General features: G+C 43.0%; 1 protein-coding gene across 2 annotated transcripts in view; it reads right to left on the reverse strand.

Annotated features, from left to right (window-relative positions):
- Positions 1 to 14518, reverse strand: part of LOC140074826 (hexosaminidase D-like) — a 53718-nt gene that overhangs the window by 18062 nt on the left and 21138 nt on the right. For both annotated transcript variants that reach the window (XM_072120042.1, XM_072120041.1), the window contains exons 3-8: positions 12868 to 13132; positions 8955 to 9064; positions 8516 to 8603; positions 7239 to 7403; positions 5366 to 5549; positions 1440 to 1511 (exon numbers count right to left, since the gene is read on the reverse strand). In XM_072120042.1, coding sequence (XP_071976143.1) covers positions 1440 to 1511; positions 5366 to 5549; positions 7239 to 7403; positions 8516 to 8603; positions 8955 to 9064; positions 12868 to 13132 — 884 coding nt within the window. The remainder of the gene's footprint in view (positions 1 to 1439; positions 1512 to 5365; positions 5550 to 7238; positions 7404 to 8515; positions 8604 to 8954; positions 9065 to 12867; positions 13133 to 14518) is intronic.

Below are 14518 nucleotides of genomic sequence, written 5' to 3' on the forward strand. Positions count from 1 at the left end.
AGAGGCTACCTATATTGAGGAACATTTGCAGAGGCTACCCATCTACTGAGGAACATGTGTGGGGGCTACCCATCTACTGAGGAACATGTGTGGGGGCTACCTATCTACTGAGGGACATGTGTGGGGGCTACCTATCTACTGAGGGACATGTGCAGAGGCTACCTATCTACTGAGGGGCATGTGCAAGTGCTACCTATATACTGAGGGGCATGTGCAAGTGCTACCTATATTGAGGAAGATTTGCAGAGGCTACCTATCAACTGAGGAACATGTGCAGGGACTGCCTATCTACTTAGGGACATGGGGCTACCTATCTACTGAGGGACATGTACAGTTGCGACATATCTACTGAGGGGCATGCGCAGATGCTACTTATCTACTGAGGGACATGCGCAGGTGCTATTTTCTACTGAGGGGCATGTGCAGGTGCTACTTATCTACTGAGGGACATGCGCAGGTGCTACCTATATACTGATGGACATGTGCAGAGGCTACCTATCTACTAAGGACATGTGCAGAGGCTACCTATATTGAGGAACATTTGCAGAGGCTACCCATCTACTGAGGAACATGTGTGGGGGGTTACCTATCTACTGAGGGACATGTGTGGGGGCTACCTATCTACTGAGGGGCATGTGCAAATGCTACCTATATACTGAGGGCCATGTGCAAGTGCTACCTATATTGAGGAAGATTTGCAGAGGCTACCTATCAACTGAGGAACATGTGTGGGGGCTACCTATCTACTGAGGGACATGTACAGTTGCGACATATCTACTGAGGGGCATGCGCAGGTGCTACTTATCTACTGAGGGACATGTGTGGGGGCTACCTATCCACCGAGGGGCATGTTTGGGGGCTACCTATGTACTGGGGGGAATGTGAGGGGGCTACTTATCTCCCCGGGGGCTTGTGCTTGGCTACATAAAGTATATACTGTATATGCATTGTTAATGTATTTTGTGTTATATGAATACACCCACAATTAATGAATGTAACCAGTTCAGGGGAATAATAATTTGGGGGTGCTATACTCGCTATAATTAATTCCAGGCAACTATATATAGGAGAAACAATTTATCACACTTATATGTGATGTGGAATAATAGCACAAGTTGGGAACTAAAGGATTGGGGGGGGTCAAAAACCTTGTCAGTCGGAGGTCCCAAAATTGCTAGTGGCGACCCTGGATACAGAATCTTGTGAGGACAATAACGCGGACGGCCTGCGCCTGGACCCTCTGTGCATTCAGCATCGTGTTAAGTTGTGTGGGTGCTCCCTAATATCTGGGGCCCCATATAAATGTATACAGGTATTGGCAGCCCTATCCTGGGTGGGACCCCCACCTATTTTCAGCAGTACTCCCTGCTATTATCTTTATGAATGACTTTTCTTTTATTTTCTTGATAATGAGAGATGTGATTGTGTACAAGTCTCACCTGTTTCTGCCATATTAAAATTTCCATGGTAGAGCCAGAGGACCGGAGAGACGAGCTTCGTGATCCCGGCAGCTGCAGGAGATACCACGGGTGAGGTGTTACAAAGCATGAAGCAAAACCAGTTGTATTTACATACTATAATGATAATTCCTTTCTTTATATAACGCACAAAGATTGCGCTGCACAGAGGTTGCAAAATTGGTCCCTGCCCCCAATGGGGCTCACAATCTAATCAACCTACCAGTTTTGGAGTGTGGGAGGAAACCAGAGGACCCGGAGGAAACCCACGCAAACACGGAGAGAACATACAAACTCTTTGCAGATGTTGATCTGGGTGGGGGGTTTAAACCCAGGCAGGGCCGGTGCTAGACAAAGTGGGGCCCTGGGCAAAACTAAAAGTGGGGCCCCAAAATAAAACTATTTTATAACCAGTTACAGTCGGTAAGAGGCTCCTTTAGTATGGTAAAACAAACTGTAATATGGGAGAACTTTATAGGAGATGATAGGGAGATTGATGGACAGCACGGTGGCTCAGTGGTTAGCATTACAGCCTTGCAGCGCTGGTCAACATCTGCATAGAGTTTGTATGTTCTCTCTGTGTTTGCTTGGGTTTCCTCCGGGTCCTCCGGTTTACTCCCACACTCCACAAAATGACTGGTAGGTTGAATAGATTGTGAGCATTATTAATTATAATTATTATGATAGAAGATAAATATGAAAGATGATAGAGATTTCTAGATGCAGAACTATAACGTAGTTATAGTATATATACAGGAGATGGATGAGAGATAAATACAGTAAAAGAGAACCAAGGGCTATTAACCCTGTCACCGCCAGGCATTTCTGGATATTTTGTCGCCTTATCGACCAGAGCAATTTTTACAATTTTGACGTTTAAAAAATAAAATTTTGCCCCATTTTCAAAATTGCATTAAAGAGTTTATAGACAGAGGCTCCTTCATGCAAATTTGATTCAAACTGAAACATTTTATAAAAAATACTTAAAATTTGAACTTTGAAGGCAAAAAATGTTCTCCAAACAGAAAATATTTACCTTCACATCTCCTAAATGTAATAGATGGACGTGTGTAGAAATCACAAATGTCCCATAGTGATATGTTCACATAAATAAATCCACATAATATCACTAACACTGTAATAACTAGATATCTAAAGACATTAAAGACAGTCACAACCTGCAAAATATATCAATAAAACAGAATAAAAAGTAAAGGCGCCATAAAACCTGTATAATTTTGAAATCAACCAGGCGATGCATTTGGCAATTAACATTCAACATTGCCTCTAAAATACATAGAAATCCAGATACTTATATACAGAAAATATACTTTCCTAAATCAGTAAGATGTGAGGAGATCATACAGACCCCACATGTGTATATTCACCAAAATATGCAGCAATGGGAATGTTACACCCACAGGGGACACCAAACTACGTAAGCGTCACACAGATCTATCATTATCTGCTCCTTACACAATGGTCACCCAAATATAAACTATATATCCATAAACCTCTCTTATGACATAATAAAAGTCACGTTTAGATGTCGCCGATGTATTATGTGGACAGTAACAGAACCCTCCGCGCCTCATAAGAAATTGTGTTAGAACATCATAACATGGGTGTAAGTAATGGAGGATGGTGGGAAATAATAACTTTATTTCTATTTCATGTGTGTGTTTTTGGTATTACATATAACTTTATGGACATGTTCTTTGTCGTGGAGTTAATATATCATATCAGGCAATAAGAGAGAAAGTGAGCTCTCAGATAGTTGTGCATATAGAAGGGTTAAAAACATGTGATACATAGAACCTCACTTCTTTTTTTCCTATGAAAGAAGAGAGTCTCCTCTTTTATATAAATGTGTTTCTAAGTGTCAGGAAAACGGAGATATTAACTGTTTAACTGCTGTTGTCAGTGATTTTTATATATAAAAATGCCACCTGATATTCTCACTTTAAACCTGAATATCTCTGGATCCAGAGCACCTAGAAACACAATTCAAGATTCATTTGAAAGAAGAGATTCTCCTCTTCCATGGGGCAGGGGCCCTGAGCAATTGCCCACTTTGCCTACCTATAGCGCCGGCCCTGAACCCAGGACCCCAGCGCTGCTCCAATACAAGATTCATCTATGCTGGAACTCATTAGATTTATGAAATTGGCATCACAGGACCTGCCAACAGTCTAATATTGGGCTCTTCAGATCGTCTCCTAATGACCTATATCAAGGTAATATTATTTATATGGCCTGACATTACTGTACCTTGCTCCATTAACATACGATTGGTCTAGTCACTGCCTCCTGCAAAATCAGCACACTCATACTCCGAAGTGCTCCGTGTAATGGCTGCTCCCGGAGCTCCATCCTCCAGTTCTCCTCATGAGGGTGGTGGGGCGCCTAGGTGGGTAACACCCCTCTGCCCGCACACTGCGCCAATACACACTTCCTGACGGCGGGCAGGTAGTGTGTTTTCCTAGCTGCGCAGTGAGACAGTGCAGAGGAGAAGCCTACACCGCGGAGGAGGAAGAGGAGGTACTTCAATCAGCACTGCTGTAAGGGTTAACAAAGAGAAGATTCCTGCCCCACTGAAGGTGCCTTCCTATCACATGCCCCTTCATTGGGGCAGGGACCTTCACTGCTGCCCTCCTTAAGCCTTAGAGCACCAGTGGTGAAAGCTTGCAGCCATAGATACATCCCCCATAGGTGACAATGGCCGCACAAAGCGATACGGTGCTGCACACATGTGGGACCGTAACGCTCCGTACACAAGGAAAATATAGGACATGTCCATCTCTATGGAGAGGGGAGGGATCACCCCTCCTTATTTCCAGCGTGCCGGACAGGCATACCTTTGTGTGAATTTGGCCTAAGTTAGGGATTATCTGATGTTGTCTGGTGATAGTAAGTTACGCCTACATCCACACAATAACTAGCTGATCAGTGACGGTCTCAGTGATCCGCTGGGGTCTCATCTCTGGGCCCTACCCGGTGGACAGGACCCAACTTGCTATTGCCAGACAACCCCTATAAATCCTAGGAGAAGACTCGTCCTGATCTGTTTTGCGCTTCCACTGAAACGCATGTGATCAGTGCCGAGCACCCAGTAAACAATGCATTTTACATGTAAACAATGCAGAACACCCGCTGCTTCTTACCGATCACATGCGTCTCAGCGGCAGGTCACATATTCTCATCATACACATTAATGTCTTCTATATTTTTTCACACGTTTCGGGACCCTTTGGTTTATTTTTCAACAATATTTTTTAACAATCTACCTCCAGCAAGAGACATTGGGGGTCATTTACTAAGGGCCCAATTCGCGTTTTCCCGACGTGTTACCCGAATATTTACATTTTGCGCCGATTTTCCCTGTATTGCCCCGGGAGATTTTGTCGCACGCGATCGGATTTTGGCGCATCAGCGCTGGCATGCACGCGACGGAAATCGGGGGCATGGCCGAACAAAAACCCTACGGATTCGGAAAAACCGTCGCATTTAAAAAACAAAAAGTGTCGCGGAGCTTGCACTTACCTTCACCAGGAATAGGCCAGTGAACTTGAGTGCATTTCAGCGGACTTCAGCGCAGCAGCACCACCTGGTGGACGTCGGAGGAACTGCCTTAGTGAATCCCAGCCGGACCCGAATCCACCGCAGAGAACGCGCCGCTGGATCGCGAATGGGCCGGGTAAGTAAATCTGCCCCATTTTGACTTACCTACCTTACTTTTAACCACTGATATATCAATGAAATAGGTGAGGTCACTGCCTCCTGCATGGACAGTATACTCATCTGCTGCTGCTGCTGCTGGAATCTTAGCCATGATGATTGGCTCCGGTGTCTTATAGGACTCTGATTGGCTGTTGTATTTTTTTCACCATTAGATAAGGGCCACTTACCTTGAATGCTCTCTATGCTCAGCTTTCTCAGCATATCATCCCACATGAGCTGCTTCTTCTGAGGGAACTGAGTGTGGAGGAAGTTGACCACAGCCTTCAGGTGACCAAGGAACATTTTACCCAAGTCTCCTTTGTTAATATTTAGCCAAGACTTGGAATCCTGCCCTTCCCCTAGATGGTAAACCTATAAAGAACAACAATCCATTAAAAGGAATAATATTCACTATTATTCAGTCTATGTTTAATATTGAGAATCCCTGCAAAAGTTCTCTAGCAGTTTCCTCTGCTGCAGGCTCTAATTCTCAGTTATCTGGTGACTGGAGACCGGCTGCTAGGATGTCTCCCATACACTGCACTCTCAATCTTACTCAGAGGCACCAGCAGGATCATATAGGACATAACAGAGAATTATCAACCTATTCTGATATAAATAAAGCACTTGGGGTAAGATAGAAACTTACTACTATCTTCAGTCAACTCTTTCTCTGTCTCCCCTTTCTAAAAAGAAATCTAAAATATTATATAGGACATTAAAGAGAAGTATCAACTTATCCTGATTGGAATAAATCACTTTGGGTAAGATAGAAACTTGCTTCTCTATAATGTGAGAAACGAGAGACAGAGAAAGAGTTCACTGGTGACAATAGTAAGTTTCTATAGAGAAATATCATCCTATTGTGAAGTGAAAAAAGCACTTAGGGAAAGATAGAAACTTACTATTATCTACAGTGAACTCTTTGGGGGTCATTTACTAAGGGCCCGATTCGCGTTTTCCCGACTTGTTACTCGAATATTTCTGATTTGCACAGATTTTCCCTGTATTGCCACAGGATTTTGGCGCACGCGATCGGATTTTGCCGCATCGGCGCCGGCATGCACGCAGCGGAAATCGGAGGCGTGGCCGAACGAAAACCCGACGGATTCTGAAAAACCGCCGCATTTAAAAAAAATAAAAATTTGCGGGACTCGCACTTACCTTCACCAGGAATAGGCCGGTAAATTTCAGGGCATTCCGGCGGGCCTCAGCGGACTTCAGTGCAGCAGCGACACCTGGTGGACGTCGGAGGAACTACCTTAGTGAATCGCTGGAAGACCCGAATCCATCACAGAGAACGCGCCGCTGGATCGCAAATAGACCGGGTAAGTATATCTGCCCCTTTATCTGTCTCTTCTTTCTCCAAAACATCATCAAGATTATAAAGGACATTATAGAAATATATATCCCAATTCTGATGTAAATGAAGCCCTTGGGATATGATATAAATGTATCATTATCTTTAGAAGCCTTTTTCTTTATCTCTCCTTTATTATTATTAAGGACATTAAAGAGAAGTGTCTGATGTGAATAAAGCATTTGGGGTAAGATAGAAACTTACTATTGCCTGCAGCAGCCTCCATCTCTGCCTCTCCTCACTCACAATTATATACAGAAGTACTGAGCTAATGAGTATTTTAGCTGCAGCAGCAGCCTTTCTCCTCTGTCACTCAGCTGCTGATCACTTCTAACCCTCCCCTCTCCATAGACTTCTATAATGGGCTGTAATATCCCACTGCTCTGTCTGGATCTAGGACCCAGAAAGGGATAAGAGTAGCATAAAAATGCTCATCTTGTGGCACATGGACACGTGGCCACCGCTGACAGTCTCTAGTCTGGTGGTCTAGTACCCAGCAGCCATGAGGTTAGTAGTCACATGTGCATGGATGGGACAAGTGGGGACTGCCAGATTATGGGACGTGCAGAGCAGCACAGCATCGGCTTTTAATATGGGACGTGCAGAGCAGCACAGCATCGGCTCTCTCAGTGTGTGCGCTTTATGGCAGTGCTGTAAAAGCGATTGACCCCTTTTTATTTTTTACTACATGTAGTTCTTACCTCATCTGATCCAATATGGACCCAATTGCTTGACGGATGCTTGTCCAGAACTTGGGTGAGGATCATTTTCATCAGCGGCAGCGTCTCTGAATGGTGGGGGTTCAGGCTGTTCGGGTAGCGGTCCACCTCTCTCAGTCCTTTGTACTTGTCATGCTTCAGGATGTACTGTACACAATGAAGAGTTTACCTTAGGTGTGTTATATTGTCTGCGCTCATTGTCCATTCCTTTCCATTGTTCCATACTTCAGCGGTAATTGCCCTTACACGGAAGTGCCTCAGCCATGTGTATTATCAATATTAGACATGGAAAAGAAATATATCTCCTTGTTGGAAAAGCATCCGGCACCGTGAGCTTTCCTTACAGAGTCTGTGGCCTGAATGCAAATACATCTTCATTTTTATATCCAAATGAGCATTCCAGTGCACAATGGGCGTGGTCATGAGGTCAAGTGCACCCTCCTCCCCCTCACTGTGTGAATCTGGATTAAAGATTCACAGTGTACATCCACAGTGTACAGTATGTAGCAGTATGGGTCAAGGCATAAGTATATGTAAGTGTGACTACAGCTCACTCCGTGTAGTCAGCGTTCCTGGGGTTTTGGGTTATCGTATTCCATGTGGTGGTCAGAGCTATTAATACACCATCAATTTAACTTTATTAGCTGCCATCTGAATCAAGGGGAACCAGGTTGCCCCTCAAATATAGTACATTGTCTTCATCCCCCAATTTCTATGAGGGGTGCACTATGAAAGGGGCTGTAATGTAGTGGGTGCAGACCCCTGGGTCACTGAAAAGATATGTCTTGGGGTTACTCCTATGGATGGTGGTTCCCTGGTAGTCGGCTATTAACATATAGGGATGTGGATATTGTTGCAGAGTAACTACCAGGTGGCTCCTCTTAGGAGAAGTGTCTGTTTAGTGACATTTGGACCAATGTGTGGCACCAAGGGAGCAGGCAGAGAAGTGGTCAGGAGACAGGCCGAGGTCAGAACAAGGAAAGAGTGAGTGTAATAGTAAACCAGGAAGAGGTCAGGACAGGAGGAGTCAATACGATGAAGGTGCAAAGGTCTGGAACATTCTTAGGATGATATCCCATCACTGTATAAGATAAGGTGAGCCACCATTGTGACGTTATGTCTGCACATTATCCCAGTGACGCCATCAATAACCTGCATTATAAACATGTCCCATATAACCTGATGCCGCCATAACACTACGACCAACGCCTTGTATAGAGGAAGTTACTACGGCGCACACCGTAACACCAGGGACCTACCTCCATGTGACCAAACGTCTGCACGAGCGGTACCAACTCCAGGTTGTTTATCTTCGCATAATGCAGAATCTTCTTAAGGTCGTCCTCGCTGAAAGAAATAAAGGAGATCAGATACAGAGCTGAGACACAAGGGTGTCCTGCACACACGGGGGGGACACATTTATAAAGTGTCTGCGCCAGTTTCTATGTAACTTAGCTCTGTGTATTAGACTGCTCTACAACCATTTTTCACAGTCCTGCTTCTACTAACAGCATACACAGAGGTCTGATTACACATCTCTCCAGGGACAGTACCTAACAGCGGCTGCAGTCTGCTTGATCATAACTGCTGACAAGTTCCCTTTTATTAAATGTACTTGAAAGCTTTTTACTTAGGAGTTCCCCTTTATCTCTTAAAGGGGGTGTCCTGATTGTTTTGTGGTGTACATACTCCTCTCACCTGTAGGCATATGGAGATTTCAGGATGGCCAGCTCTCCAGTAAATGGGAACATGTCCTCATACTCAATGAGCAGACCATTAGCCCCAAGCTTGGAGAGAAGAGGAAATATCTACAGAGAGGAGGAGATACAAGGTTAATCATCCACATGTTATATATGTAGCAAATGTTAGACGGACACCTCAGCTGCTGCGGAACATCATCATACACACATCAGCTGCTGCAGAACATCATCATACACACCTCAGCTGCAGAACATCATCATACACAACTCAGCTGCTGCAGAACATCATCATACACACATCAGCTGCTGCAGAACATCATCATATGCACCTCAGCTGCTGCAGAACCTCATTATACACACCTCAGCTGCTGCACAACATCATCATACACATTCCAGCGGCTGCAGAACTTCATAATACACACCTCAGCTGCTGCACAACCTCAGCATACACACCTCAGCTTCTGCACAACCTCAGCATACACACCTCAGCTGCTGCACAACCTCTACATACACACCTCAGCTGCTGAGGAACCTCATAGTACATACCTTAGCTGCTACAGAACCTCATAATAAACACCTCAACTGCTTCAGAACAGCATTATATAAATTTGAGCTTCTACCGAACCTCATACCGGTAATAGACAAAAAAAACATATATATATATACATATTAGGGGATATTTATTTGATGTAATTCCCGCCCCCAGCACCCACCAGATTTATAAGAGGGCTCTGGTCTGGTGTAGAATTTGCGGCCGCAAGTACTTCCCCATAGACGGCAATAGCGGCACGGGGGGATACAGTGCCACACATGTGTCCAGGCCGCACACCGCAAAAAGATAGAGCATAGATAGATAGGAGATAGATAGATAGGAGAAAGATAGATAGTGTTAAGGAGGTCGCACTGGTTTTGGACACCATCTTGACTACTGTCCGCCATCTTAGATACAGCGGCCACCTTGGGGGGGGGGGGGAGTATGCTTCCCTCTTAGAAGCTATAGAGTTAAATGTTTTAATTCAGCTATTTTTCTCATTTAAACTGTTGTTTGCCTTTTCACAATATCCTTGGCATTTCTTAGCGTCCTTCGGGCCTCTGTATTCTTGTTAATTATTTTGGTTATGAAGAAGCTTCTAGGAGCCATTGTGTAGATAAGCATGGCTGTAAACAAGGCCTAGTCATTTTTCCCAGAATGTGCTGGTAAAAAATACATAATGGCCAATAGAATCTAAGTGTCTTATCAACACCCCAAATGCTGATCTCTATGTGCTAAAATATAGCTGTATCTGTTTGAGATAAACAGTGTGATTTGAGTGCATCGGAAGACCGACTGTGTCTTGCATTTACTCTGTCAGCTCGCTGCCGGCAGCTATCTCATCCTCCCTCAAAGGGTTAATTAGGACTCACCTTACGAAAGTCAAGAGGGCTGTTGGGGCCCTGCATAAAATATCCCTAATAGATAGATAGATAGATAGATAGTAGATAGATAGATAGATAGATGGTAGATATGAGATAGATATGAGATAGATAGATAGATAGATATGAGATAGATATGAGATAGATAGATATGAGATAGATAGATAGATAGATATGAGATAGATAGATATGAGATAGATAGATAGATAGATAGATAGATATGAGATAGATAGATATGAGATAGATAGATAGATAGATAGATAGATAGATATGAGATAGATAGATAGATAGATAGATAGATAGATAGATATGAGATAGATAGATAGATAGATAGATAGATAGATATGAGATAGATAGATAGATAGATAGATAGATAGATAGATAGATATGAGATAGATAGATAGATAGATAGATAGATAGATAGATATGAGATAGATAGATAGATATGATAGATAGATAGATAGATATGAGATAGATAGATATGAGATAGATAGATAGATAGATAGATAGATAGATAGATACAGTAATGATCTCCCAGTTACAGAGTTTACACATTCCCAGTATTACATGAATCATCTACTTTACATTCTGGGTGTCAGATGACGATTGTACTAGATTTTGGTTGTAATCCTTTAATATTGCTGCTGATTATCCTTACGTTGATGCCGCCCATCATTATCAGGATGATAGATCCATCTGTGCTAAGAATTATTAGAGTCATGTAAGGAAACGTCTCATAACGTCTCCACCTGAATAAATGTTTTTTAAAAAAATCTGATTACTAGGGCAGAGTGAGGATGAATTATGTGATTCATGGCTGCTGGTTCTACTCTAGAAAGACGTATATCGGTTAGTTACTACAGGTGCACTACCTACAAACCACTGGATGACTCTACCGAAGAGACTTCTTCATTACATTTCCAGTTTTGCTGCCGGCAGCTATCTCATCCTCCCTCAAAGGGTTAATTAGGACTCACCTTACAAAAGTCAAGAGGGCTGTTGGGGCCCTGCATAAAATATCCCTAATAGATAGATAGATAGATAGATAGATAGATAGATAGATAGATAGATTTTGGTTGTAATCCTTTAATATTGCTGCTGATTATCCTTACGTTGATGCCGCCCATCATTATCAGGATGATAGATCCATCTGTGCTAAGAATTATTAGAGTCATGTAAGGAAACGTCTCATAACGTCTCCACCTGAATAAATGTTTTTTAAAAAAATCTGATTCATGGCTGCTGGTTCTACTCTAGAAAGACGTATATCGGTTAGTTACTACAGGTGCACTACCTACAAACCACTGGATGACTCTACCGAAGAGACTTCTTCATTACATTTCCAGTTTTGCTTTATTAATCAGATTATTTTTCCTATAAATACACTTTATATGAAGAAACTATCACAGGGATCATATCCGATCAGATAGAAGGTGTTATAGCCTCCAGCTTACACTGTGGACGTTGCAGTAAATTCTCACAGAATTATTTGCTCAGCGCTGAGATACGCCTGTTTGCTTAGCATATCGACAATCAGTTTAACAATAAAGATGATAGGGATAAGGGAAGGCTTCTGCCTCACCGGAGACATGACACAGAGATTCATGGGTAGAAAAGAAATTAAATGGATTATACAGGTGTTGTTTTATGTTTTATAGTGTTTTATGTGATTTTTGCATACAAAGGTATAAGAATAATATATGACTGTCCCTTTAAGTTAAAGGGGTTGTCCACTTTCAGCAGATAATTAATATTGTTTGTGTAATGAAAAGTTACACAATTTTCCAATATACTTTCGCTTTGTAGATCTCTGCTTGCTGTCATTTAACGGGAAGCTTCATTGCTTACTTCCTGTGGATACCGGTCCCTGACCATGGTTATATTCCTAGTCATGTGATATCACACAGGTGCACGGCTTGTTACATACCTGGTTATGTGATGTCACACAGGTGCACGGCTTGTGCACCTGTGTGACATCACATGACCAGGGATATAAGGAGCCGTGCACCTGTGTGACATCACATGACCAGGGATATAAGGAGCCGTGCACCTGTGTGACATCACATGACCAGGGATATAAGGAGCCGTGCACCTGTGTGATATCACATGACCAGGGATATAAGGAGCCGTGCACCTGTGTGACATCACATGACCAGGGATATAAGGAGCCGTGCACCTGTGTGACATCACATGAGCAGGGACCAGTATCCACAGGAAGTAACAATACAGCTTCTTGTTGAATGACAGCAAGCAGAGATCTAGAAAACCCTCATGGCCATCCTGAATTACCAGCTTCTAAGCCTCTGACCCGGGCAGGGTATGTCCCAGGGGTGCATCATCCATGGTCTAATATAAGCCCAGAATACCTGGGACTCTCCAGCATTGGCCCTGAGAATAAGATACACCTGGTCACCACTCATCCCCTTCTTCATAGACCATGGAGAGGGGAACACGAGTGTAACTCATCTGTCCTATGGAATACAGGACTATCCTCTCACCTGCTCATAGTAGGTCACCTTCGGAGCAGCGCCCTTCAGATCCAGGTGGACCAGTTTCATCTCGATGTGACTGAAGTCCTTAGATGTCACCTTCCTGACGGGTTTCCTTTTATTTGTCTTAGTCACTATTTCCTCCCCACGTGGCGGCTCCGGAGGCAGTTCTTTAATTATCGGATCCTCCTTCACTATTCCTGCTTTCGCACCCCAAAAAACATCATCCTTCTTATTTTGTACTGTTACGAGCTGCTGCGCTACCTGTGGACGGCTGAAGACATGGGATTAACATTCAATAGGGGAGGAAATTGATACAATAAGCACATTTTGGATAGATGATAGAAGTTAGAGATAAAAGGAAAGGTAGGTACGTAGATGATATATGTGATGTACATATTATAGAGATGATGGATATGAGATAGATATGAGAGAGATTCATACAAATGAAATATATAGATATAATATACATATATATATATATATATATATATATATATATATATATAAAAGATATACACTCTGCCCCCATATTTACAGAAAAATTGAAATGTAGATATTTTTGCTAATTTATTAAACAAGAAAAACTGAAATATCCCATGGTCATAAGTATTCAGCCCCTTTGCTGTGACACTCATATGTAATTTACATGCTGACCATTCCCTTCTGATCCTCCTTGAGCTGGTTCTACTCATTCATTGGAGTCCAGCTGTGTTTAATTTAAACTGATTGGACTTGATTAGGAAAGGCACACACCTGTGTATGTAACACCTCACAGCTCACAGTGCAGGTCAGAGCACATGAGAATCATGAGGTCTAAGGAACTGCCCATGGAGCTCAGAGACAGAATTATGGCAAGGCACAGATCTGGCCAAAGTTGCAAAAGAATTTCTGCAGTAATCAAGGTTCCTAAGAGCACAGTGACCTCTATAATCCTTAAATGGAGGAAGTTTGGGACGACCACAACTCTTCCTCTACCTGGCCGTCCAGCCAAACTAAGCAATCATGGGAGAAGAGTCTTGGTGAGAGAGGTAAAGACGACCCCAAGATCACTGTGGCTGAGCCCCAGAGATGAAGCAGGGAGATGGGAGTCACTTATCAAAGTGGAGAGAAGCCTCTCCTCAGTACACGTTGGCTTCATCATAGCTGCCAACATTAGGGATAATGCAGGCGTAAAGTAGAGATTAAACAAGGTGCACTATCAATACAAATGCCCCTAAAATGTGATTAATCTGCCCAATAGATATAAAAAATACAATGGCTGCAGATGGAGGGTCATGTGATGTCCATTAACTATCGCCCTGATCTTATATTCATGACTACTATGATAAGGTCCTGGCAGGGCGATTGTTCATGTGCAGATAGAGATCACATGACCCTCCATCTGCTGCCATTTTATGGTCAGGAATCTCTGGGCTGATAGGTAAAAGACCGGAGGCTTCACGTTACATATCAAGAAAGCGGAGCAGGACTATTAATAGATGTATATTGGTAAATTACCTGATATCTTGTCCCCTACACATTACAAAAAACATGAAAGTGGCCAACCCCTTTAAGGGTGCCTCCTGTATAGCAGCAATGAACACTTAGGATAATAACTCGTACAATTAAAACTTCATGTAATCCAAAACCAGAAGGCCCAGAATTATCCCTAATCTGG

Source organism: Engystomops pustulosus, chromosome 8 (genome assembly GCF_040894005.1).
Source record: "Engystomops pustulosus chromosome 8, aEngPut4.maternal, whole genome shotgun sequence".
NCBI lineage: Eukaryota > Metazoa > Chordata > Amphibia > Anura > Leptodactylidae > Engystomops > Engystomops pustulosus.